Consider the following 27642-nt stretch of genomic DNA (forward strand, 5'->3'; position numbering starts at 1 on the left):
AGCAGAGCCGCAAATTATGCCTTTGTTTTGTGGGAGCCTTACTTACCTCCAGAAGAAGGATTCTTATATAATCGTCTCCTTTATCTGTGAAAAAGAATCTAAGTTCATTTCCTTAGCTAACAACCTGACACAAGCCATGTGTAATTAATTGGCATTCCCTTGGATACAAAATCAAAGTCTTTGTCATATGAATAAGTGGAATCCGGTGTTTCTCTACTATGTTAAGTAAACACAAAGAGGAAAAATCTAAATGAGATAGCCCCATATACTGAAGACATTTCCTCTGGCTAGTGCACCTAAATATCTCACAGCTAAGAGATAAATTGGAATAAACAGCTGTCGCCTTTAAATAAATACTCTGGACAATGTATGATCTGCTTTTCTCCACTTTATTTAGCTGCTCTCCAGTGCAAACTCCCAAGTCTTTGCTCTGCCTCAGTTAGCAGAGCATTTATTTTAGAATCAACTGTATTTGTTAAGGCTGTAACAACGAAAGGCATTTCCTGAGAAACTGCAAGGATGAGCAGCATGAAGGAACAACAGCTGCGGAAGTATGGGACCGTAGTAATGCTCTTCATTTTCCAAGTTCAGATTTTTGGGCTCGATGTTGACAATCGACCTACTACAGAAGTCTGCTCGACACACACAATTTTACCTGGACCAAAAGGTGAGGAATATCAGCTTGCTAATACTAAGGCCAGAGTTAGTCAGATTTATTTTAAATAGGGACATAATGGGACTAGGGTATGCACAGGATATACATTTCTGCTGAGCTGGAGAGGGAAGATCTAGTATTGAAAATGGAACAAAGACCTGACAAGCGAAATTCTGGGGAGGAAAAGGTGCTGTGCTGAGAAGAGATGGTTGTATGATTTTATAAAGTTCCTATTATAATCTGCCACACATTTATATATGGTATAGGTCTCTTGCACAGTTTTTTCCAGCTACATTAGACCTCTCCTGTTCATTTTCTGTGTTCTGTTTGCATTAGGTTGCAAGATAGCTCTCATTCAGATGATATACAAAAATATTTCAGCTTCACTTAAAAGTGAGCATTAACCCAGAGACAACTGATGGTTCATTTACACTTATGGAGAGATCCAAGTACATTAATCCCAAATGGAAACTGTGCTCCCTGTGACCCTTCCAACGGCTCCTGTTGACCTCAAAAATAACCTGTCCACTGATTTCAGTGGGAACTAGTTTGGGTTTTCAGTGTATAGTTCTTTCATCTTCCAAATGTTTTGCAAATATCTAAGGCCAAATTCTCTGCATTAACTTATATCCCATACATTAACTTGCAACTGAAGTCAGAGAAACTGCCCAAGGTACAAATCAGCCAGGAACTTGATCCATAACACAGAAATATATCTTTCAGTGACAGCTCTGAAATATTTATTCCAGGCAAGGGCTACTGCAGCCCAAACTCTTGCTTCCTTATTAGTAATTCATTAATTTATCCATAGGCTACAGAATTGGAAAAAATGTGACTGATTTAAATTTTAAATAGAAAAGAGATTATCAACCCCAAAACCTTGCCACAGACTCATTTGTTTTTATGATGGATTATTCAAATGCACATTGCTTAAAGTTCCATTTTTAATCAGCAAATTAATTTCTTCAAGATTGTGGTCCAAGTGTTTAACTTTTGTTGCTGCAAAACCTACACAGGGAAATGCAATAATCACCTGAGGTTGTGCAAGGAGTTTGTTTAGTTAGTATTTGCATAATGGAAGTTTAAATGCTTAGAGAAAATTTGGACAAAAATTATCTGTTGCACAAGTGTTACTGAGCTAGCAAGGTGGCCTAGTGAGAACATGAAAGGAATTAGTCTGAGTTCTAACTATTTTTTTCAGAACTAGCAATGACTGGGAATACAGAAAAGGAACATGTCACAGTGCTATTATGACCCAAGACAAATTAAGCATGGTAATGGCAGATTGTATGCATAATTATGGTCATTCCCTGTTGCCTTTTGGCCAGAACAATGGTATGATGACACCAAGGAAGAGTGGAAGAACTGAATGGATCTTTAGCATGCCCTCAGAATTAGATTACTGTTTTAAAAGGGATGACAGCCAAAGACAGCTATGGAGCTCCATCGAGATCACTCTAAATCAAGTGATCATCTGACAACAGTCTGCAGTCTCTGTGATGGAAGTCTGTGGCCTCATTCCAGGTTCTTGTGGACAACAGTCTGTATCAGAAGAATTACATCTGACTGCAAGTAGCATAGCAACCATAGTTGCAGTTCAACTGGGAAGGGAAAGACTTAATATGGGACTGGTGCCTGAATCATTTTAATTATCTGTAAAACAGCTGAGGTATACTGACCAGGATGATTTGCAGTACTGCCTTTACAGTACTTGGCCTGTGACTAGAATACTCTAAACACCAGCACATTATATCTGCCATCTGGCACTAAATCCACTGACAAAACTTTACTGCTGTATTCCTAATCATAGTGTCTCAAACAAAGATTTCTGTTACTTTTATCACCCCTGTGCCTCCTAGCCCTGGCTTCAGATAGAGTCATCTCTCCAGCCTGTTTCATCCCTCTACATCTACCAATAGGAAGCATCATGATATAATTTATTTTGCTGGGAGATAATGCAGTACACTGGACGATTGCAATAATTTTGTGAGCTGTGCAGCTATGCCTCTCCTCTGCCATAATGTACCTGGGAAGAGGAGGTCATAAAATGATTGTGGGTGCACTAAATACCTCAGAATTTATGGTCCTACATTACTTGCACTACCTTGCAAGATTATATCACGTCACCTAAAAGTTCATATTTCCTGCACTGGCTACAAAAAACTTAAGCATCCCCCACATGTTCAGAGTTAAGAAACAAACAAACAAACAATCACAAGGAATTGGTCATTTCTTTTGCTCAAGATCTCTAACCATGAGAACTCCCCCTAGTCCTCCCCCTCATCTGAATGTGCTCTTTTTACATGCATAAGATACCTGAAAGTAATTAACTAGATGGTAGACATGGGAATTAATTAGCAGGTAGTACTGGATGATCATTGGCTTGATGTCTAGTTGGCAGCTAGCATGAAGTTGAGTGTCTTAGGGCAGTGGTTGTCAATCGGGGGTATGCATACCCATGAGGGTACTTAAGGTTGTAGGGAGTATGGGGGGGGCTACCCCAGCAGAGGCCCAAGGGGCATGTGCCCCCCCCGATCTGTGCATGGGACGGAGGCAGCTGCCACTGTGCACTGGGCTTTGCGCACTGCTGCAGCAGCCCCGGGAGCAGTGTGACACCATGCCTGCCACCACTAGGCTGCGCTGCGCCCCCTGCCCTCCCAGTGGTGCGATGCAAGTGTTCCCAGGGCAGCTGCAGCAGCACGGAAAGCCCTGTGCGTAGCGGCAGCCACCTCCACGCTGTGCACAGATTGGGGGGCATGTGCCCCCCTGGGTGTCCACACCTGCATGAGCCACACGGGCTCCAACTGTCCCTCTACCCAGCCCACCAGGGCCACATTCACCCCAGCCCCTGCCCCCTGTCTGTGCCCCACTCTCTCCCTCACTGTGGAGGCCTCGATCTGCCCCCACCCCTACAGTCCTTTCCCCTACCTCAAAGACTTACCTGCTATCTGTGGGGACTTACCAGCACCCCCAAATAATTTTAATATAAAGAAGTATGTAAGCTGAAACTCTGAGACAGAAGGGGTACACTTGTTAAAAGAGAAATTCCCTGTCCTAGGGGATGGTCCTGGGGCCGGTTTTGTTCCATATCTTCATCAACCACCTGGAAGATGGGATGGAGTGCACTCTCAGCAAGTTTGAAGACGACACCAAGCTGCAGGGATTAGTAGATATACTGGAGGGTAGGGTTAGGATTCAAAGAGACCAAGGCGAATAGAAGGATTAGACCAAAAGAAGTGTCATGAGGTTCAATAAGGACAAGTGCAAAGTCCTGAACTTAGGATGGAACAATCCCATGCACTGGTAAGCATTGGCTCTACAGAAAAGGACCTGGGATTTACACTGGAGAATAAGCTGAATGAGCCAACAGTGTGCCATTATCGCCAAGAAGGCTAACAGCATAATAGGCTGCAATAGTAGGAGCACTGCCAGCAGATCAAGGGAAGTAATTCTTCCCCTCTAATCAGCATTGGTGAGGCCACATCTGGAGTACTGTGTCCAGTTTTGGGCCCCCCACTATAAAAAGGATGCGGACAAATTGGAGAGAGTCCCCTGGAGGGCTGCAAAAATGGTTAGGATGCCGGGGCACATGACGTATGAGTAGAGACCGAGAGAACTGGGCTTATTTAGTCTGGAGAAAAGACGACTGAGCAGGATTTAGTAGCAGCCTTCAACTACCTGAATGGTAGTTACAAAGACCTAGACTGTTCTCAGTGGTGGCAGATGACAGAACAAGGAACAATGGTCTCAAGTTGCAGCAAGGGAGGTTTAGGTTAAATATTAGAAAAAACTAATCACAAGAAGGGTAGTAGAGCATTGGAACAAGCAACCCAGAGAGGTGGTGGAAGCTCCATTCCTGGAGGTTTTTAAGACCCAGCTAGACAAAGCTTTGGCTGAGATTATCTAGTTGGGGATGGTCCTGCTTTGAGCAGGGGGTTGGACTAGGTAACCTCCTGAGGTCCCTTTCAATCCTAGTTTTCTACGATTCTTTAATTCTGTGATTCCATGAATATCCAGAAAGGCATCAGAATTCCCAGAAGAGGGGATGCAGAATACAAGGTATTTAAATGACAGATCCAAGCACTAGAAAATATCCTGGAGAGAACAATACTGCTTTTTGTCTTCACCACCTATTTTCTATGATAAACCCTAAAAGCTGGGCTGTATTAAAAAAAAAAAAATTAAGAACAGGAATTGTTAAGCGATGATAAAGTCTGACCTCTAGTGGTCACACGTAATGTATGATGTATACATTCCACTGACTGCTCCAGCCTCTGCTCATGCAGTCCTATCGTACTGTTGCTATACATTAATTTTTTTTGAAGGTTTGACATCTATTCATGATCTAAAATAGATTATAACAAAAATCAACAAAAGCAGAGAAGGCTCACTCACTTTCCAGTTTCCTAATCTAAATTAAGTCCAGATTTGCAAAAGAGTTCAAATCATTTGAACATAGGATAATATTATTGCCAACTTGTACTTTTATAAGAGAGAGTTTGAGGAAATAGTCAGACAGACACTATAGAAATTAAATGTAGAATTCTGTAATACTTGGTGTTAATCTACAGATTTTCATCAAGCAACATGACATACATAGTAAGTTAAATTTAATAGAGAATGATATCATTATAGCCTCACTATTAAAGTTTTGTATTTGGGGCCAAAATTGCAAAGAATATTGACCTACATTTTAAAAGATTGTTGATGCCCAATTTGAGAGACAGCCTGTAAAAATTTTATATTTATCTAGTGCTTTACATTACAGGTTCTCTAAAAACCTAACTATTTACCACTGATTAACCAGAGCAGTGAAGGTCAAATTCTGTATCTCACCAATTTTCCTGGTACAAAGATCAGAATCTGGAGAATTCAAATGAACATATCAAGAACAAACAGAGAGAGTTAGGAGCAGAAATAAAACCAGAACTTTTGACTCTTAACCCCTTGCTATAACCGTGGGGAGGAGGCTGATTTTTCAGAAGTGTATAACACTGCCGATTCTGTTGATTTCATTTGGATGTGTAGGTGCTCAGCATTTCAGGAGGTCTCATATTTGATTATATTTGCTCTACAACGTCCTGATTAACTTTCATTAAGTCCAGGAACATGGACTTCAAAAGGGACCTATTGGGCCCAGCTTGAAAGACTGGTGAGGAATGAAATCTGAGGAAGAGAACTGGGTGTTTCTCAGTAGCAGCCTATGCAAAGAGGTCCCTTTATTATTTTTCCAATAAATGCTGCTTCTAAACTCTGTGACACTGGCTGGTGCGTCAAAGCAGCGTTTATTGTGGTCTCCAAGTACTGCTGTCCATCTTTTAGCCTTAACTGTGCTTATACAATTCTACTTCTGGAAAATATCAAAACTCTGTCAGCAACCAGAACTGTCGCTGTCCACATTTCCTTTTGAAAATATACAACGCCTTACCACATCCTATAGGCTGTTCTAGCCCAGAACCAACTTTCCTTACTAGCGCTTCACATTTTTTTTTTTTATCTAAACAACCCTTTCATTTCAAAACCTAATTTCATTTCTTTTTTTCTGCCATATATGGCCTATAGCATTTTTGCTAATATCAGATACACATACACATTATGAGAATCAAGTCAAGGAAGTTATACCTGTATAAATTAGAAGACTAAAATCTAAATAATTTGTGTTTTATTAAATCAATAAAGCCAACAGAAAGAGGCCCAGATTATCAGATGATGTGGAGCCAACATACTTCCCTCAAAGTCTACATTAGTCAAGGATCTGACCTATAAATCGTCATGGAAATCAAGAATGATTCTACCAGTAGATGTATGCCAGCATAAAACTGGTGCAAATCAAAGATCAAACATAAAAAATCCAAAGTTATTGGCAATTCTTTACTGCATGTTGAGAGTCTAACAATTTATAATGAGAAGAGAGAAAATACAAGATTTTCCCACACTGTGAGTTTCCCACTGTCAGAGGAGGAGAAACAATTAGACTAAACATTGTGGGTTTCTATCCATGTACAACCAACCCGCTGATAAAGTGGAAAAAAAAACACTCACATTTGGTATCTGGTTTTGGATTTCTCCAGTGGATAATTCTGACTCTCAGGGCTTGTTTGCCCCATGGTGGGTAGAATGTCCCAACTGGGACATACCCAACAATACCGTTCACCCATTTTGCAGACATGCTCAACACCTGGAAGTGTGCCAGAGGGGCCACTTCAAGGCATCCTTCCTTGGCCACTCTAAAGATATGCTCTCCAGCATGCTTCTGCGCAGTACATAGGAATGCCCTGAAGCAGCCCATCCTTACTGGTGTACTTATAGGTTTGGAGCATGGCTGTGGGAGCAGGCAGACAGGACATGCTCAGAATCATCCTGGGTGGGACACTGCTGCTACAAAGACAAACTCTCAGTCTCCAACTGGTATGACATGATCACCCTCACCTGTCCACTCTAAACCTGAGAGCGCACATTTCCCAACTCTTGCATCTTAGAATCCATAAGTAACTTGAAGGGGAGGCTTTGGTACAGGCACCCTAGACTGGCAACCTACTTTCAAATCTACATAATCCCTGGACAGCCTTGGAAACCTCTTATAACATGGCAGGTAGAAGAGCAACCAGCTCATCAAAAGCTTTTGTCACATAATATTCAACAAACCTCATGCACTTCTGTACAGCTCACACTGTGGTGAATCCAGGCCATGTCTTGACAACTAGGTTCTTTTTTAGATCCAGAAAGCCCCATTGCAGTGTCACAATGTAGGCAAACTCCACCATCCCCTCCTTCAAAAAGCAGGACTTGGAAGATTTGATGTTCAGTCCATAGCAGGGCAGCTGGGTGACTGCCACATCTAGGTGTTTCAGGTGCTCCTCATACATCCAAATTAACAATATCATAATATTTTTTAGGCCATTTTAAAGACGTTACGGTCACTAGGCAAAGACCTCCTGAGCTGTTGAAGTGATCTGAGAGCACTGCAAAACCATAACATAAATGTGAATTTGTAGAATCCCATGGATGAGATAATAGTTTATTCATAGTCCTCTAGAGCTGTCAGATTGTCAGTTTCCATGAATCAGGTTAATAGTGGAGACCAAAGAAGTGGATTTATTGACAGCCAGTACTTCTGTATGCAAATGAAGTACATTAACAAGTTTATGCATAACCCTGCTGAGTTTTTAGTAAGTTTAAAAAGAACCATCATTTTCTGTTTTTCTTCTTGAAGAGGGCAATGGTATTTACCAAGGGTTTGTAACTTCTGTAATCACATCTTTTTTCTACACCTCATCAAGTTGCCTATTGAATTATACAAGTGGGTATGACTTCTCAAATTAGGCTGTGGTCAGTGACAATCAGGTGCTAGATTTAAGTAGCACAACCCAAAATCAACCAGATGTTTCAAAAAGTAACCATTTATTACTGATGTTTTGCAAGGCAATGGGACATTTGTGGCATCTGGGCTCTCAGCACCATCTACCACAGCTGTTCAGTCTAGTTGGCCAATGCATGTAGTGCAGCCTATAAACTGCAGTGTAATGCTGCAGGTAGATTAGTTAGCCCTGCTGAGAGGCAGAATTAATTATCCTGGATGTAGTGCAACTTGAACAAGCCTATGCTGCTTTTCATTTGGAAAGCAGCATTAGAACCACTGTCATGTGGTGCTGAGAGGTACAGCTAATTAATCTGAACATGTCAACATGCAGACAGCTGCCTCCTGACTCAGCTGCAATACAGATGTGCTCCTGTGACACCAGCCAGCACTGCATTCTCTCAAAAGACACAGCAGAATGCTTTTGGTGTCAAACTGGGACCATTTTTTTCCCCCCAAATTCAACACAAAATTCCTGTTTCTGGGAGTTCTCTGGGATAAAGCCCAACACAGGCATCTCCCAGAAAATGCAGGACAGCTGGTCACTTTAACTGGGCAAATCCTGGTTAGGCACTAGATTGGACAACAGAAGCCTCAGCCTTTCAAAGGAACTGAAAGACTGTCTTTCCAGTCAACTGGCCATGTCGGCACTTTCTGTACAGCAACTTCTCCCACCAAGCTCAGCAGGACTCAACTTTCTGATGTTCCAGTGCATATTACATTTAGGACCAGTATACTGTAAAGCCAATCTGGCCAACCTCAGTAAGTCATGGGCCCCCATGCAGTGTGCCAGACTCATTAAAACATGGCAGCTGCATGTGGAAAGGCCTGTTGTGGAGACTACAGCTGGGAGGATTCCTGCCAAAACTCCCCAAATCCTGTTTGTGGCACCATATAGGAGGGCAGTGGCCACTGTGGGAGAGAAACAGAAGGCAGGCTGGAATCAGCAGGACAAAACAAAGGTGATGCAGCAGCCATAGGAACTGGATACCACATCTTCTGCGAGAAAGTAGACACACAATTCCTGTTAGGGTTCCATTCCCACATTCGTGAGATACCCTCGTTCAACACTACCATTCAGACACCTATCAATAGCTATTTCACGCTAAAACTTACTCAGTTCACAAAGATGCAAGCCAGCTGTAAGAAGAGATGCAGCCAGGATACGGAAACAACCAAAGATTAACTAAGTTCCTATCAGTAATACAAAAAGCCATTTTATTTAGTGTTCCTTCTACTCTGAAACGATTCCCTTAAAGATTCCAACGACTATTAGCACTCAGGCAACTTCTTAGGACTTTCTGGCCTTGCTCCCTGTCAGCTGCAATCAGAGGTGTTCTGATGACCCTTAAATGTCATTGATTGCTCATGGCTTTTACTCCCCTGTCTGACAGAACTGCAAACAGGAAAGGTTGAGCGACTTGTGCATGTCCATTTCAATAGTATGATCTTTCAAGTTAGTGATGCGCAGCAAGTAGATCAATTGGATGGAATCCTAGAAAGGTATCTAAAATACAACCAGGTTTCTGCTGAAGGCAACTACCCACACATGGGGTGGACAGGAGACACAATTAGTTAAACTTCTGGTCCCTCTGTACTTTAAAGACAATCTGAGAGTTGGGATAAAATTGAACCTGCCCCATAGCACCTTGTCCACCTCTGAACAATACTAGTTCAGAATGTGGGCTGTAAGCCACACTTCTTGGGGCAATGGCTTTCAGTGAAGTCACAGCTTCACAGATTTTAGCAGAGCTGACATTTTATCCCTACTCTTTATTTTTCAGTACAGCAATATGCACATGTAGGGTGCTGTACAAAGAAGAGCAGTAAAAATATGCTAGTTCCCATTCAAAATTCAGATTCAGGAGTAGGATCTAGGTCCACCTCTGATGTGAACCAAAGTATTATGAACGTACATACTGAAATATATTGATCCGATGCTATTAAGGGGGATGGCCTAGGCACATAAAACTGAGATGAACTGACTTGTTCATTTAATTAAAAATCCTCCCTACCTGGTTGCAATTCAGTAAGAAGCCACAAGAGGACAGCACGATCCAAGCCTTCATACTCCACTTCAAAAATGTGAGTCCCAGGCAAGAGGAGGAGGAAGCACTACATTTATCATAACTGACACCCTGATACCTGGCTGATAGCTACTCTGACACAAAAGGAACGATTGCAGCACTTAAATCTCACTGTAGCAAGTAGGACAGGAGGAAAGTAGCTGCAGGAAGTAATCACAGTGGGCCATCTATATGTGCCCCTACAGCGCCGTTGTTACTGTGCCATTATTTAGTACTTCCTTAGGAGGTACCAAATGACGGCACAGTAACAGCTGGTGGCACATACTTATTTTTAGCTGCTACACTGCCATCACTTTGGTGATGTAGCTGCAGCGTCACGGTTTGTGCCTACCGTTGCTATATTACCATAATGCATTACTACAGTGACATTGCATCTCATGTAGACGTGCCCAGCTTTGGATAGTGATGTACCTGTTTTTTTCTGGGGTAATGTCTCCAAGGTTGATAGTATTGTCCAGTGACGGTACAAAACATCCTTTTTGCTCAAAGACTCCCCGCCAACTACCTCCTGACTTTTGTTGTTGTTGGTTCTTTCTTAATGGGAAGCAGACAGCTTGATCTGGATTTATAAAGGGCTCTCCCCCCAGAAACATATCTGTACTCACCTTTACAGAATCACTGAGGAGAACTTCGAGATAAAGATTGAGAGTCCTATTATTTGCTAATTACAAGCCCTTTCATTTCACTGTTTGTTTTGTGATAGATGGTTTAAAGAATGCAATAAATGTTGTTTGTGAACGAACATAATCCTTACTCACCTCCCAGTGCAGCACACAGCCAACTACTCTACAGACCCACCCTTTGGAAGGAGTGAGCTTAACATTTAATTCAGGAAAATCTTTGGCTTAAACTGTGGATAAATACCACCCTAATTGGTTTGCTTGTTTATTCCCAGGACTTCCTGAACACCCCCCCACCCCCGAAATACACACACACACACACACACACACACACACACACACACACACACACACACACACACACATTCTCTCTACCTCCTGACTGATGCTCAACCTTTTCTCCTTCTCCTTTTAAGCTAATGAGCACCCCCTGGTCTGGCTACCAGGGTGAGTCAGTCATGGCTCTGTCCTTCCATACAGGATCCCAAGGCTTGATGATCTGTCATAATTTGTCTCAACATATCACCAGTTTCATTCACCGATTTCAAACCCTGTCTCCTATCAAGAACGAAGAAAGCACAGATTTAATTTCTCTTTGAGCAACATCAAGCCTAACTCAGAAACAAATTAGATAACAGCTTTCAGTTTATTTCATGTTTTCATTTAGACAAGATGAGACCTCAAACCACTTGTATTATGGACCCTGGTACCAAGAACAAGTCAATTTTACCCTCCCTAAAACCTTGTTGACTGCTGAGGTGTTCGTTCTTTTGTTGCTCAAGGATGTTATAATATGGCACAAGTCTGGGACTTGGCTTCAGTGTCTGCCTCTGCTACAGACTTCCTGTGTGATGTTAGGCAGATTATTTAATCATCCTGTAATTAAGTTTCCCCATCTGTGAAAGGCAACAATATTTTCTTTCTGTCACCACTGGTCTGTCTCACTTGCTGAGGTAACGGGAGAAGCGGAGCTAATTTTAGTGAGTGCCCTCCTGCCACTCAGCCTCTGCTCCCCACCAGCTCCCTGCTATCAGAGCAGAGGTACATGGAGAGTGTGGGCTGGAGGGCCACCATCCTGGCTCCAGTGGTGTCCTGGCTACAGGAAGCAGTGCCCAAATTACCAAAAGGACAGCACCCCTACGGTGCCAAAGGGGCAGGGCCCCAAGAGTGCCCCAAGTGCTGAGAGCCCCAGTACTCTGGCATTGCTGGCGCTACAACTCCTTGCACCCCAGGTCGGAGAAGGGAGTTAAAAGTGGCCAAGTTACTGGGAGAACGTGGTGGGGGAAGAGAGCCGCACTGTGCAGGACCAACCACCTGCATGGACATAAAGTGGAACAAAAAGGTACAAAGTAATACCTGCTCCCTCCATGGAAGTGTACATCAGTACAGTAGTTTTTTTAAAAAACCATTTTACTATATTTTTAAAGCTTTTTGCAAAGTTCCAAATATTAGGTCTGTCTGCACCCTGAGCTTTTCTTCCTCAGGAACGGATTTACATGTATTACCCTGAGTGAAATGGAGCATGATACTTTATTTGAACTTTCTGAAGGGGATGAAGGAGAGAAAGGAGATCGGGGAGAAATGGGAAAACCTGGAAAAGTAGGACCAAAAGGACCAAAGGGTACGTATAATTATTTTAACATTTTTGCTATATCAACGTTGAGGTCTAGAACAATACATCAATTACTAGTATTGGCAATAATTAGTATACATATCTTAGTACATCAATGCAAGATCTCACAATATTTTTAGGCATTATTGATTTAAACCTAACACCATTCCCAAAAGCTAGGTATGGATACTAGCGTTACGTGATACATTACATGCATGCACGGGATTGGCTGAAAATAGTCATGTGACAAGTCAAATGTTTATTGCTTATCTAAGTAATCTTCTCACCTAAGATGTGGACCACTGTTAGCTACTCAGGTCATGTCTGCAAGCCTAAATCTATATCATTTCCTGAAGTCAAGTATACTCTAAAGTGGGACCTATAGTTTACAGAGTTACTTCTTTAGGCCAAGCAATTATGACATTCAGTGGAAGGCCATGTCTTTTTTTAGAAGGCATTCAAGGACTATGCGACTTGCCTCTATTCAGGAAGACTTTGCTGTTACCTTCTGCGGATAGTTAAATATCTGCAGAAAGAAAGTTAGCAGAAGGAAAATAGGTAGATGATACACTGCAGTACGCAGTGGGAACCTTGTTTGAATATTAAAGTTACCAAGTTAAAAAGTTAAGATCACGTTAAATCACTTGTAATGCTGAGACTGAAAAGGACAGAGCGCCAACACACTGGAAACTGACATAGGGACTTTCAAAGCTAAATATACAAGCTGCTACACTGTGAGCTAAAAAGGAAAAAATTCTGCGAGGCAACAACAGAGGGAAGGACTAGGGGACTGTAAGAGACCCATATACTCAATGGCTGGGGCTGAAAGGAGAACCTATAACACACACATTGGGCACATCTACATGTGCCATTAGGGGACATCAGTAAACTCTGGAGCTTATTGCTCCCAGGAATGCATCTGCATGTGTGCCCAGACCACAGCACACTGAGATGGACTGAAGCAGCTCTAGCTGGAAGGGGGCCCCAGGAGGTAAGCCTGCCAGCCTGGGACTGCTCTGCTGAGGCTCAATGTGCTGCAGAGGAGATGGCTGGGGCACAAGGGTGCTTCAGTGCCAGGCTAGCTGGCAGGCAGCCCCAGTAATGAAGCACCCTTGTGTCCCAGCCAACCAGTCAGCATCTACATGTGCACTGCTGCGTACAAAAGTACTCCACAGCAGGGTAATACTTACATTAGTTTTGTGCACCCTAGTAGGGGTGCACATGTAGACACTGAGGTGTTTACTGTGCAGTCAGACAACTGAACAGTAAATGCCTCATGTAGATGCATCCACTTACACTTGCTACCAGTTACAACTGAACTTGCATTTCTTAACAAAAGAACAGATCAATCAAACAGTTAAACTTTGTCCCAAATATAAATAGAATCATCCATATTCTTTTCATTGCATTCTTCTTAGGAAACAAAGGAGTAGTGGGAGATGTTGGTGATCAAGGAATAATTGGGAAAATTGGTCCGATTGGTGGAAAGGGTAAGTTCTGCCCTTTGTGTCAAGGCAGTTGTGCATCAAGGGCCTGTGTGCGATTTTAAGAGTTACAGCTATTGGGTGAAATTATTTACATTTAAGTAATGTCTGTGATTTATGTTTTCCAAACGCAACTAGTATAGTTGGCTATTATGATATAATCTGAGGTGTATGCTCTAGTACCTATTTTGAACACACTGGACTTGTTTGGTTCGGACACTTTCCTAGCTGAGCTAAGCAAACTGCTCTGTTTTAGATTACATGACGAAAAACACATAGGGAGAAACCTGAGGCTCGTTAAAGATAATAGCTAAACACTGGATGCTTGAAGACGTTAAAAAAAAACAACAACAAAAAAACAACAAACCAAAAAACCTGCTTAGCAAAAGCAGCAGCATGTTACTTCACCTGGCTCTGCAACATCTGTATAGGTCAGGTGCTTCAGCGGGGCTTTTTGGTACTTTTAACTAAAACTGATTCAATCAGCTATTAGATAAAATTACCAAAAATGCCCTGCAAAGCACCTGATCTATACAGATGTTGGGCGAGCTGTATCCAACTAACGTGCCATCTCTTCTGGGCATGTGCTGGGTTCAGCATGAGAGTGTGCTGAATTTAAAGTAATGCGCCATTTTAGTTTTTTTTAAGCAGCTAGTATCAACTCTAGTAGAGCATATCACATTTTTGCCCACATGCTTTCAAAGCAAATGAACAAGAGTTACTATTTTGCCACGTATTTTTGATGCATAGATTCATAGATGTAGGGTTGGAAGGGACCTGAATAGATCAAGTCCAACCCCCTGCCCTGGGCAGGAGAGAATACTGGGCTCATTTGACACCACCCAGGTGTTCGTCTAACGTCCTCTTAAAGACTCCCAAGGTAGGAGCCAGCACCACTTCCCTTTGAAGTTGGTTCCAGATTCTGGCCACCCTGACTGTGAAGTAGTGCCTCCTGATGTCTAGTCTAGATCTACCCTCTAACAACTTACGGCTCTTATTCCTTGTTGCTCCGGGAGGTGCTTGGGTAAACATTGTCTCTCCCATTCCCCATTGGTCCCCCCAGTAAGTTTGTAGATGGCCACCAGGTCCTCTCTCACCCTTGTCTTGTCAAGGCTGAACAGGTTCAGATCCCGTAGCCTCTCCTCGTAGGGCCTGTCCTGCTGTCCCTGGATCATGTGAGTGGCCTCCTCTGGACCCTCTCGATGCTGGCCACATGTGTCCTGAAGTGCAGCGTCTAGAACCGGATGCAGTACTCCAATTGTGGCCTGACCAGTGTTGCATAGAGGGGGAGGGTCACTCCTCAGACCTGCATCTGTGGATGCATGACAAGGTGTCGTTGACCTTACTGACTGTATCCTCACATTGGCGGCCCATGTTCATTTTGGAATTGATAATGACTCCCAGATCTATTTCTACCTCTGTGCTTCCGAGAAGGGAGCTCTCCAGCCTATAGATATGCTGCTGGTTCTTACTGCCCAAGTGCAGTACCCTGCACTTAGTTTCATAGTTTCTAGGGTCGGAAGGGACCTGAGCAGATCATCTTGTCCGCCCCCCTGCCATGGCAGGAAAGAATACTGGGGTCAAACGACCCCAGCAAGATGTTCATCTAACCTCCTCTTAAAAACCCCCAGGGTAGGAGCCTGCACCACTTCTCTTGGAAGTTGGTTCCAGACCCAAGCCGCCCTGACCGTGAAGTAGCGCTTCCTGATATCTAACCAAAACCTACCCTCTGCCAGCTTGTGACCGTTATTCCTGGTCGCTTATCAGTATTGAATCCCATCCTATTCTCATTCGTCCACCCCTGTTACCTGTCCAGGTCCAGCTGTATCCTGTCCCTCCCTTCTAGTGTGCCCACCTCGCCCCAAATCTTGGTGTCGTCGGTGAATTTAAACAGGGTGCTTTTCACCCCCTTGTCCAAGTTGCTAATAAAGAGATTAAACAGTATGGGCCCAAGGACCGAACGCTGAGGGACCCCACTGCCCACATCCCTCCAGGTTGAATATGACCTATCCACCACCACTCTCTGGGTGCAGCCCCTCAGGCAATTCCGATCCATCTGACTGTGTAGGCATCAATGCCACAGTCACCTATGTTTTTAATGAGGATGGGGTGGGAGACGGTGTCAAAGGCCTTCCTGAAGTCCAGAAAGACTACATCCACTGTGACACCAGCATCCAATGATTATGTGACCTGATCGTAGAAGGCAATCAGGTTGGTCTGACAGGACCTGTCCCTAATAAACCCACGCTGGTTGCCCCCGAGCACTGTCCCCTGTGCTGGTCCTTTCCAGATGTGCTCCTGGATAATCATCTCAAAGAGCTTCCCCAGGATCAAAGTAAGACTAATGGGCCTTAAGACTAATAAGTAAGATTAATGCCACAGAGTTGCAACTACGCTGATGTGCAGGTCATGGATAAGCTTCCTGAAAAAGATCAGGGGCGCAGACAAAAGTACAGCTCCCCACTGTAACTCAGAACACTTTTCAGGAAGCATTCTGAATTACAACAATCCCCTGAACCAAACAGAAGTTCTGGTTCCAGGGAAAGGGAAATCTAGCTGCTGGCTGGGAGGGTGCAGTTGGTTTTCCTTAGTAATGACCCCTCCTCCTTCCCTGTTTCAGAATAGGAAGGGGAAAGGGACCAGAGCGAGTTTTTTCTAGGGAGTCCCCAGCCAGTCCCTTTCCCCCCCTCCCATTCTGAAAACAGTGACAGGCAGTGCAGACAGAAGTTACAGAAGATGCTGTTTTGAAACATCTTCATCTGACCCCTCATGCAATGAACGTTCAGATTTTCACCTGATCGGCCACTCTTGAAGCTGTCTGCAGCCATGCACTTGTGTTTGGTCATGACTATAGGCTGCTTTTTGTGGCCAGATTGGGCAAAAATTGTCATTTCTGTCTGCACCCTAGATGTGGCAGTGATTTCAAAAGTAATGTTCTGAGACCAAGTAATTAGACTGAGAGCCATCTGATTCTTTGCGTATCAAGACTACAACAGCACATGCCCAGCCATTCTGAGGAGTAAATGGCTTAATAGCCTCAGAAAAGGCCTTCTGACATAGCTTAGTAGAGGTCTATGAGAGACAGAATATTCATTTGGCCACAAAAGTGCAGAAATTATAAACACAAACTTGCAAATTACTGTACAAATACATCAACCATTCACACACTTTTAAAGCGAATGTTCTTTGGTTTACAGCCCACTTAACTGGAAGAGAAAAAGAACAGCACTTAGAAGTATTACAGCACTTAGAAGTATTACAATACAATGGAAATTTGATACAGCATAACTGACTGATACACTTTGAGGTTTAATTTTGACCCTGACTTGTAACGTAAGCAAAGTACAATTAATGTGTACTCAGTACTGGGTTACTGTGCAGATCCTATGCATTAGCATTGTTTGTATTTGGTATAAGATGAAAAACTCCTTGAAAGATTATTTAAATAATGTGAAAGAAAAATGGACTTTGCAACTAAAAAAAAGAACTCCATTAGATAGGCACCTATCTAGATTTTTAGAGTCCTAAAGAGGAGTAAAAAAATCTGATTTCAGGCCTCTAAGTGTGACCTGTGTTAAGAATTCTGATTTTTGTATTTATATCTTATGGTCTGAATAGATTTCTTTCCCACTTAACACTGTATATATTATTTAAGGCTTCCAGATATCCAGAAACAGGGCAGGTCCTATGTGGATAGGCTACGGGATCTGAACCGGTTCAGCCTCCACAAGAGGAGGCTGAGAGGGGAATCAACTTTTTAAGGGATTAGTTTGTGATACTTTTAAAAGGGCTGGCTTTGATGAGCATCAATCCTTGGACAGTGCCCCTCTCCCTCCCTCCCTTATGATGGATCAAATTAGGTCCCCAAGAACTGTAGCACCCAAACTCACTGGTCATTTTTGAAAACCATGCTCAATGTCTATTAGCACTTTTCCTCGCATAAAATCAATGGGATTACTCTGAATTTGTGTTGGAGTAACCAAGAGTGTTTTTGCCACCCTATAATTTTAGCTTGTATTTAGATACATTAATAGTTCTTGGTGTCTGATTCAAGGCCTTCCATCTTCTCTTCAGCTTTTATGTTACTGTACAAGAATATTAAAATGCTTTAAAAAATTTTCCAAAATGTTAGTCTCCATGTGAAATGAAATAACCAGTAAATTCCTTGTTTACATCTTGGGGGAAAAAAGAAAAATTATATGAAAGGTAAAAAAGATGTCAAAATCATAGTAGCATACAGACCACAAGGAAAACTGACTTTAGTTCAGAGATGAAACAAAGTTTTAATTAACAGGGGAGAGAAGTAAATTCTCAGGCAGTTTTCAGATTCAAATAAGTATTGGCAAGTTTGAAAGAAAGCTATTCCCTCAAGTATTTACAGTACTCTATCCACTACGGAGGTACTTAATTTTTGGATCATTTTCAACATAAGAGGAAAAAAAAAATCAAAAGAAAAAAAGATTAAAAAATAGCATGTTTCCATGGGTTTTATCTGAAGTGAAGTAAATTTAATCTCAGCTAGAGCTGTTATTCGCCAGATGCATGCTCTGTGTAAACTCATTACTAAGTTCTGTCCTGTGTCTTAAAACAACATGCTGTAGTCAAATACATAGTCAAGTATTGGCTCAACCTTGCAAGGCAGTGACAGAATTCAAGTCCTACTAATATGATTGAAGTCATCCAGCATCTCACGTTTATGTTGTATACAGATCAGTATGGGTGCATCTACACATGCATTAATGCATCTTTTCTAAAGCACATTAAATTTAGTACCTCCAATGTTAGGTACTGACCAATCAGGCTGCACTAATGCACAGTAGTGCAGTTGCTTGATTTTTTAATGCTACCCAATATGCAGTAGACTACTTTACTGCACATTAGCGTAATGTTACAGTTTTTATGTGACGTTAAATGTGCAATAAATAGTCTACTGTGCCTTAAAGCACATGTGTAGACATGCTCTGTGTAGCTCACATTTAGAGATAATGGTAGCAGGCACTAGCCACCCAAAAAAAGCCAGAGCTACCAATGAGTCATCTATTAAAGTTTCTCTGCATTTTTTCCCCACCTAAACTAGTCAGGGATTGTTTGATTTGGCACATCTGCTAGTACAACACACCAAGGACCTTCTATCAAAAACACACTGCTAATACATCACTAAATAGTTTTCAAACAGGTTTTTTTTTTTTTTTTTTTCAAACATGGTGTCCAGGGTTGGTTCTTTTCTGAGATCTGAAAATACATTTTCTGTTCTGTTCAGGTGAGAAAGGAGTCAAAGGTTTAACTGGGACATTTGGAAAAAAGGGGAAAGCAGGTACAGTATGTTCGTTACTACTAGAAGACCCAAGCTGCACCTTTCTGCAGAGGATGGTTGAATCTGCTACTGTGCTTAGTTTTACAAGTGCTTTAAAATGCTGAGTTGCACAATGGATGGATGAATATTATTATATGGATGATCAGTGGAATGGGAAGCGTATCTTAAAGGAGACTTGGTTGGCTAAACAAGTCTAGCGCTTTCAATGAAGGCTGACAGGGGATAGGATTGCTCTTGATAAGTATGTCAGAGGAACAAGCACTAGGGAGGAAAAAAGAACTATAGAAGCTAAAAAAAAAAAAAAAAAAAAAGTCGCCACAAGAATAGATGGATATAAGTTAGCCATGAAAAAAACTATAGCCTAGAAATTAGATGGATTCTAACTATCAGAGGTATGAAGATCTTTTTTTTTTTTTTTTTTTTTTGGAGTAGCTGGAGCAAGAAACACAATTACTCATAAAATGGAGCTTGTTCAGTTTACGGAAGGGACTGTCTGCAGTAGTAGGAAGCTGGACTCAGTGACCCAGAAGGTACTTTCTGGTCCAATGTTCCTAAATACTTTTCATCCTTAAATCATGTTTCACTGGCCAGCCTTATTTTTTTTAAATTGATTTCTTAAACTAGGCCACTGTGGTTCTTGTAAGACAGTAACCTCTACCCTCTCTTTTGGAAAGGAACATGGGAATAAAGCAAATCACACAGCAACAAAGATGTTACGTTTTACCAGCCCAAACATCACTAATCCTTCAACAGTTTTGAGATGTTGTTACTAAGTTTAGGTAATATTGATTACTTCTACTGCACCATAGCTTCATGGGGCCTTTTACTGACACAGTAATTGCCCTAAGGAGTTTCCAGTATACGGACTCTGTGACTTCTTCTGTGTCCCTTGACGGAGAAGAGCATCTGCCAGCAAAGGGGATCATTCCATTTTTGTAGCATGCTCATCTCTTTCCCTGACCTAATGGAAGTTTTCTGCTCCTTGAGGGCTTCAATCCCATGACTGTGCTAAGACATAGCCAGCTCCTTTGGGGAAGCTGATAGTAATAGTGGACCCCACAGATGGGTTAACTTGCTCCGCTTTCATCTCTGCCACAAGTGTTCTGGAAATAGCCATGATGTAGGAAGGTAGGATACAGGAATAGATGGGAGGGGAAGAGATGTGGACAATTAAGTGTCCTACTTAGATATGGAGAGCAGAAAGAAAACCCTGACCCATGGAAAAAAATGTTTTTGAAAACTAAGGATATCTAAAAGAGGGGGGAAATTAAAGCCAAAACACATATGAAAAGTTAATATGGGACGGTAACAAAGCACAAATGTGCTCCTATTGAGATAAACAGGAGTGTTGTCATAAGTGAAAGCAGCATCGGGATAAAAATGCTAACTTTCTGCAAATAATCAATAGGTTTTCTAAAGGGTCTGAGTGTGGATTGGTAGGTCAAGAATTACTGAACCCCAGACACCAGCCTTCTCAGCTCATGCATCCAATGTCCCTCTCTTGATTCAGGCACGGTCTGTGACTGTGGGAGGTACCGCAAAGTTGTTGGGCAACTGGATATTAACGTTGCTCGACTGAAGACATCCATGAAATTTGTAAAAAATGGTAAGCTCTGTCATCTGTTTTATACAGTTCATTTGGTTCCTGCCAGGTTTTATTGTTACTGTTCTATCTTGGTGACACCTACAAAAAAAAAGAGGACCCTACTGTGCTACACACTGTAGAAACATGTGACAAAGACAGACTGGGCAGGTCTATGCTGCCGTACGGTGACACTGTTACAATGCCGTGCTTTAGTACTTCCTTTTGGAAGTACTAAAAGGAAGTACTAAAGCACAGGGCAGTACAGGCAGGTACTGTGCTGTGCATGCTGCACATGGGTAGCTTTTGTTGCTACATTGCCGCAGTGGCACACTATACCCAGGGAGCACGGCACTATGGTGACATGACTGGCAATTACATGTAGACACATGACCGCTATACTCCGGTAGTGCACTGGACAGTGATGTAGTGTGTTGCTATGTCACCATAGCGTGACGTGTATATGCGCCCACTGTCTCAAAGAGCTTACACAGACTACAGATGAGCAGTAGATTAAAGAAAAACCCGAAAAAACTAGATGCCGCACAAGGATAAACAATGAGTTGACAGCAGTCACCACAAACAGTACTAGCCATGGCACAGCAACTGTGTGACCCCTACTGAGTCTTCGTAATTAATGAAAAGATTAAGAAGTGATTTGAGGTAAGACAATGAGGTGGCTTTGCAGACCTTTACCCAACCATGAGGGGCATCATTTGAAAAAGCACGAAGTTGTCTGCTGTAATTTTTCTTTCTTGAAAACAAAAAAAACCCATATTATATAATTAAAGGTTTCAGGTCATTCTCCACTGCTTTCTCCCTAACGTATTCTCTTGCATCTCTGCAGCCAGTTGAAAGAGCACTATATCATATCCGTTTGCACTATACAAGGAACAAATTTATGCCAATCTGCTGCTCAGGGCATAAAGGTACAGGAGAACACAAAAAGCTTCCTACCCCTTCAATCCAATAGCCACATGCTACTGTAATCCCAGTACTCCCCCGAGTGCAGGTATAGTACTTATTGCCCCTGAGCTAGCCAACAGCCTAAAGGAGCTTCAGGCACAGTAGTGAGTGAGGAGTGAAGATCTTGGAGCTTCCCTTGGATCCTTCCAAACATGCAGTGAGGAACATGCTGCACCCACTGGAAAGGTACAACAGCACCCGCTCTTTCATGGGAAAGGAGAGAATCTCAGTCATGTCCAATATATAGGACACAGCTGAATCCTACTTCCCTCTGCACCACCATGGAGTACCAGACAGCAAGGTCCTGCGTTAATTGTGAATGTGCTAAGTCCCAAAGCAGACCCTCTCCACAACAAGGCAGTACTGTGACAAGGTATTCAAGCCAGCTTTATAGGTGTGAGCTCTGGAACTGGGAGCAGCACGGCAGCTCAGCAGAGCGAATTACCTTGGAGGCAGTGTTATGGAACTGCAGCCCCACTGTTTCCAGCTCTGGAGCAAGCATGCACAGGTAACTGCACAGCACTGCCTGGCACCATGCAGACATGTCCCAAGAGGCCTGCTTGCCAGAGCTACTGAGCACCTAGAGCAAGCCCCTCTGTTGTTAGTGGATGCTAAGCAGCTCTGAAAACCAGGCCAAATTTAAATGCTTAACTGAGTTTGAGAATTCTGGTCTCTAGTTACACAGGGAAGACTCTAATATTGCTAACAGCCTAACAGGTTTTTTTCCTGGAGCACCAACCTGAAATCTATATGAAGTCAGGGTTTGAAGGTCTCTGCTGAGTTGTGCATTTTTGTTCATCCATCTAAGACCTGACCTGACAACTTCTGCTTCAGAAAAAGCCCCAAACCAAACTATCAAGGGGGGGGGGGTAGTCAGAACTGGGGATTCAGCAGTCTTTCTTATTAACATTATTCTCCATTTCACCCCTCACTATTGCAATAAACTCAACTCTAAGACTCCCTTTTCCCAGCTCTATTTGATTATTTCCTGTCATCACACTTTTTAAAGGAGAAGAGACTTGCAGAAAGACCATTGGAAAAAAAAATGTTTGTTTTTTCCTCCTATAGTAATTGCAGGAATCAGGGAAACAGATGAGAAATTCTATTACATTGTGAAGGAAGAGAAGAGCTACAGGGAAGCACTGACCCACTGCAGGATCAGAGGGGGAATGCTGGCTATGCCAAGAGATGAGGCAACCAATGCAGTCATAGCAGACTACATCTCCAAGAGCGGCCTTTTCCGAGTGTTCATAGGGCTGAACGATATGGAGAAGGAAGGACACTTTGTGTATGCGGACAACACCCCACTGCAAAACTACAGCAACTGGAAGGAAGGGGAGCCAAGGGACACATCTGGGCACGAGGACTGTGTGGAGATGCTCAGCACTGGGGAATGGAATGACTCCGAGTGTCACCTCACTATCTACTTCATCTGTGAATTCCTTAAGAAGAGGAAGTAAGAGCGTTTGCCAGGCAACCTCTGTATATAAAATAACCCTTCCTTATTTACCCACTATAGATGGATCTCTGTGCAGGGCAAAGAGTATAAATCAGGAGTAACTACAATGAAATCAAGGGAGTTACACTGGGGCATGTGGAATCAGAACTGGGCCTGCAGCAGGCAGCTGGTTTTGCCACACAGCAAGAAATTTTTGGTTGGGATTTAGAGATCTTGGGCTGAATTAGGAGCTGGCATAAGTGAGTGCAACTTCAATGGATGGAGCTGCAGCATGCCAATCATGGACAATAGTTGGTATAACGAGTAACCAAAACACTTCAGACTCCACTGGGGGTAGGGGCTTGGATTGTATTTGTGAGGGGGGCACAGCAACAATACTTCAGAGGCTGCATCTATGCCACAACAGTTCTGTATCTTCTAAAGTTACAGAAAGTATTGAATAACTTGACGTCTCTTTTCTTAAAAGCTGCCAAACCCCCTTCCTGTGCTACTCCCCGGTGACTAGAAGCTATTCTGTGGTTACATAAAGATCCATCTACCCCCAGTCCTCTGTGCCAAGCTGAGGACTCCCGAATGCAATGATGTGCAGCCTCTCTTCAAGCTCTGCTGTGGTGGAATTAGGCAAAGGAAAGATCACATCTAACAGGAAGAAACGTAAACAGAAACATATGGAGGAAATGAGGCTGTAAACAGGTGCATTGCAACATTATTTGTACCCATATATACATTGTTGAATTAGCTACTGATTCTAGGAGCAAAAGATTCACCCATCTGCCTGCTTCACCAATAGTCAATGACATTAAATTCTCTACTGCCAATATGATCTCACATGCCTTTTTGCAGAAACATAATTAACAGTCTGGTAGCAGCTGTTACATGGTGAGGGCTCGGGGCAGAAGCTACGGGGTATCTCCTCATTTGGTTCCACTGACTGTCAGGATGACTTACATGAGCAAGGAAAAAATATATGCTTTCCTGTCAATCCCTGGCTATCTACTATTCCAGTATTCTACTTTAGCATGTGCTTAAAAGGCGAGATTTTGATACCCTTGGTAACGCCTTGCTTCCTCCATCCTGCTGAGTCTATCCCATGCAGGGAAGCCTGTCAAGACCATCTGGATATCGGGCAGATTTTCACTCAGGGTCCAATACAAAGCGAAGGGCAGAACATGAGCTACTAGAGGCCTGGTGACCCAGGCACTCCTCAGAATCAGCCTCTCCCCTGACTCTACCTTGTTCCAGGGATAACAACTCCTGGTGTAGTCCGGCAGAAAATTAACTACCTGCTCTCTCACACTAGCTATCCTGAGCAAGGAACATATGGCTCTGCTCAAGTCTATTGCTCTCCTGCTACCAGCTCTGGGGGAAAGTGAGCAAGTAACATAGCTCAGGGCTGTCCAACTGGTGGCCTGTGTGCAGGCCATGAGCAGCTAACATGTGGCCTGCAGACCATGATGGCTGCCTCTCCTACTGCCATGTGGTGGAGTCAGGGCCCAGTGGTCTTGTGTAGCATGCACAGCTGAGGGACCATGTGAAACTACTGTAGCTCAGACAGTGCGGGGTATCTGAGAGAGTCTGGGTGCTGAACACAGGTGCTCCATACAGCCCTTGACACTCCAAAGTTGAACAGCCCTGGCCTAGCTTAATAGTGTGACATGACAAGATGCATAGAGGCATACTTCCTTGCACTGACCTACAGCCAGTCACAGTTTACCCCTTGGGATCAATGCTAAATCAGAGAAAAAACAGGGAGGCAAAGCTCATTTCTTAAGAAAGTCGTCTCTGTATAAAAGCCAAAGGCTAGCATCTCACATGTTTGATGGAATTTTACTTGGTGGTATATGCTGGCATTGTAGTACCCCTGAAGTTCAATCTAACCCATCAGCAGGAGCACAGACAGCTTGACTTTATCCCTTTGCTTCTTGCCCAACACTTGCAGCCCCTTCTCTGCTAGGTAAGCAACAGGATGCTGGAGCTGCCATACTCACTGGCTCTCCTGTTGGGCCTGGGTGAGTAGCTCAGGAAGCCAATGAACAGAGCACCACAGTATCTTGGCATACTTCCAGCTATTGTCAAAGACATCTGATTTATGCCATCTGGGTTAAACGACTGGGACTGTTTGTACCTATGCCAGAAAAGGAGGCATGCCCCATGCTGTTACCAAGTCATTTCCTTGATGCAGAGAGCTGGGGGAAAGCAGGGAAGAAAATGATTTGGAGGATAAAACTGCAATGCTTGCAAGACTGGGCTTTGTATAGCAGTTTGCTGTGCTGCTCTCAAACAAGCAATCAGTAATATCTGTCAAAATGGGAACTTAAAGGAAAACACTGGAAAGATACAACAACTGCTCTCTGGTTAGCAATGAATTAAAACAATCCAGTAACATGCTCAAACCCTTCGGGGGAAAAAAGAAACAAAAGAAGAGTTACTTTGTGCGTCTCTGCGCACTTTGAGGAAGGAAGCATCATTTGCTGGTATTGATTTCTACCTCTCCAAATACTGTCAAATTCATCATTCTCCTTTTCTTCAAAAGCTGGAACCTTTTCTTTTCTCTGAGATGGGAAACATGACTGTGGAGGCAGGCTGTTCTATATCACATTCCTATTAAGGCTCTGGGGCCATATCCCAGACTTGGGCACTGCCACCCAGTGGAGTTCTCAATCCCATGGACTGCAGGGATCCAGGAGATCTACTGCATGGGGAGCTCTAGGCAGCTAAGAGCAGGAACCACAGAAGGCAGCAAGTTGAACAGGCAGCTGCCTAAGCGGCTACTAGGATATGTGAAGAAGTGGATTCTCAGCTGTTAGCATTCTCCTACATTTCTCATGGAAAAAACCCCACAAACCAGAAAGTGAATCCCTACTCAATTGCACCCAGTAGTCCAATCGTTTGAGCACTCACCTGGGCAGTAGGAGGCCCATTTTCAAATCCAAATCTGCCTGATTTGGTGCAGGACCTCAAGCCTGATTCTCCCACAGCTGAGGCAAGTGTTTTAGCTATGAGGCTATAGGACATAAATGCTCACGCCCAGCAGCCCCTCTCTAGTTCCCCCTCCCCAACAAAAATGACATACCTGGCTACTATGTAGGAGATACAAGCTCCAAGGATACTTAGTGGATGGGGTCCTCTAAGAGATGCAAGAAGGGCAAGAATCTAGGGCCAGATAGGGTTGATTTATTTAATGCTTAAATACGTGTTCAAATCAGCAGGTCCCAAAAATCTCCACCCCAGAGTGCTGAGGGAACTGGAAGAGGTCATAGCGGGACCCCTGGCACGGCTTTACAAGCACTCATGGTGCTCTGGGGAAGTTCCAGAGGACTGGAAAATGGCCAATGTGGTCCCCATTTTCAAAAAAGGGAGGAAAGAGGACCCAGGAAACTATAGGCCCATTAGTCTTACCTTGGTTCTGGGGAAGCCCTTTGAGAAAATTGTCCAGGAGCACATCTGTAAGGGACCAGAAGGGGAGATTATGCTTAGAGGCAATCAACACGGGTTCATTAGAGGCAGGTCCTGTCAGACCAACCTGGTTGCCTTTTACAACCAGGTCACAAAGTCCTTAGACGGTAGGTGTTGCAGTGGACGTAGCCTTTCTGGACTTCAGGAAGGCCATTTACATGGTTTCTCACCCCATCCTCATTAAAAAAATTTAGGTGACTGTGGTGTCGACACCTACACGGTCAAATGGGTTGCAAATTGGCTGGAGGGCCACACCCAGAGTGATGGTGGAGGGGTCATTTTCAACCTGGAGGGATGTGGGCAGTAGGGTTCCCCAGGGCTCAGTCCTTAGACTCCCACTGTTCAATATCTTCACCGGTGACTTGGATGAGGGGGCTGAGAAGCACCCTGTTCAAGTTTGCAGATGACACTAAGATGTTGGGAGAAGTGAGTACACTAGAAGAGAGGGACAGGGTACAACTAGATCTGGACAGGTTACAGAAGTGGACAGATGAGAATAGGATGGGTTTCAATATGGATAAGTGCAAGGTGCTGCACCTGGGGAGGAAAAACCAGCAGCATACCTACAGGCTGGGGAACTCCCTTCTGGTCAGCAGAGGCAGAAAAGGATCTTGGAGTCGCTATTGATTCCAAGATGAATTTGGCTTGCCAGCGTGGGGGCGCAGTCAGGAAGGCTAACCGTACCTTGTCATGCATCTATAGATGCATCATGAGCAGGTCCAAGGAGGAGATCCTCCCCTGCTATGCGACATTTGTCAGGCTGCAGTTGGAGTTCTGCGTCCAGTTCTGGATGCCGCACTTCAGGAGGGATGTGGATAGCATAGAGAGGGTCCAGAGGAGTGCCACTCGCATAATCAGGGGGCAGCAGGGTAGGCCCCATGAGGAGAGACTATGGGACCTGAACCTGTTCAGCCTCTACAAGACAAGGCCGAGAGATTCATAGATTCATAGATGCTAGGGTCGGAAGGGACCTCAATGGATCATCGAGTCCGACCCCCTGCATAAGCAGGAAAGAGTGCTGGGCCTACATTACCCCAGCTAGATACACAT

The 27642-nt window shown here is 43.5% G+C and overlaps 1 protein-coding gene across 2 annotated transcripts; it reads left to right on the forward strand.

The window, feature by feature from the left end:
* The first annotated feature begins 298 nt into the window (after positions 1-298).
* Positions 299-23950, forward strand: COLEC10 (collectin subfamily member 10). Of its 2 annotated transcripts, XM_019552224.1 has the most exons (7): positions 299-667; positions 12269-12340; positions 13750-13821; positions 19076-19129; positions 20640-20735; positions 22746-23133; positions 23603-23950. In XM_019552224.1, the coding sequence occupies exons 1-7, from the start codon at positions 520-522 to the stop codon at positions 23661-23663; spliced, it is 891 nt and encodes a 296-aa protein (XP_019407769.1). In that variant the 5' UTR covers positions 299-519; the 3' UTR covers positions 23664-23950. The 2 variants fall into 2 exon arrangements, with proteins under 2 accessions (XP_019407769.1, XP_019407777.1); XM_019552232.1 differs by having other exon boundaries at positions 302-667; positions 22746-23950.
* Positions 23951-27642: the final 3692 nt, after the last annotated feature.

This window comes from Crocodylus porosus, unplaced genomic scaffold (assembly GCF_001723895.1).
Source record: "Crocodylus porosus isolate Cpor-Errol unplaced genomic scaffold, CroPor_comp1, whole genome shotgun sequence".
Lineage (NCBI taxonomy): Eukaryota > Metazoa > Chordata > Crocodylia > Crocodylidae > Crocodylus > Crocodylus porosus.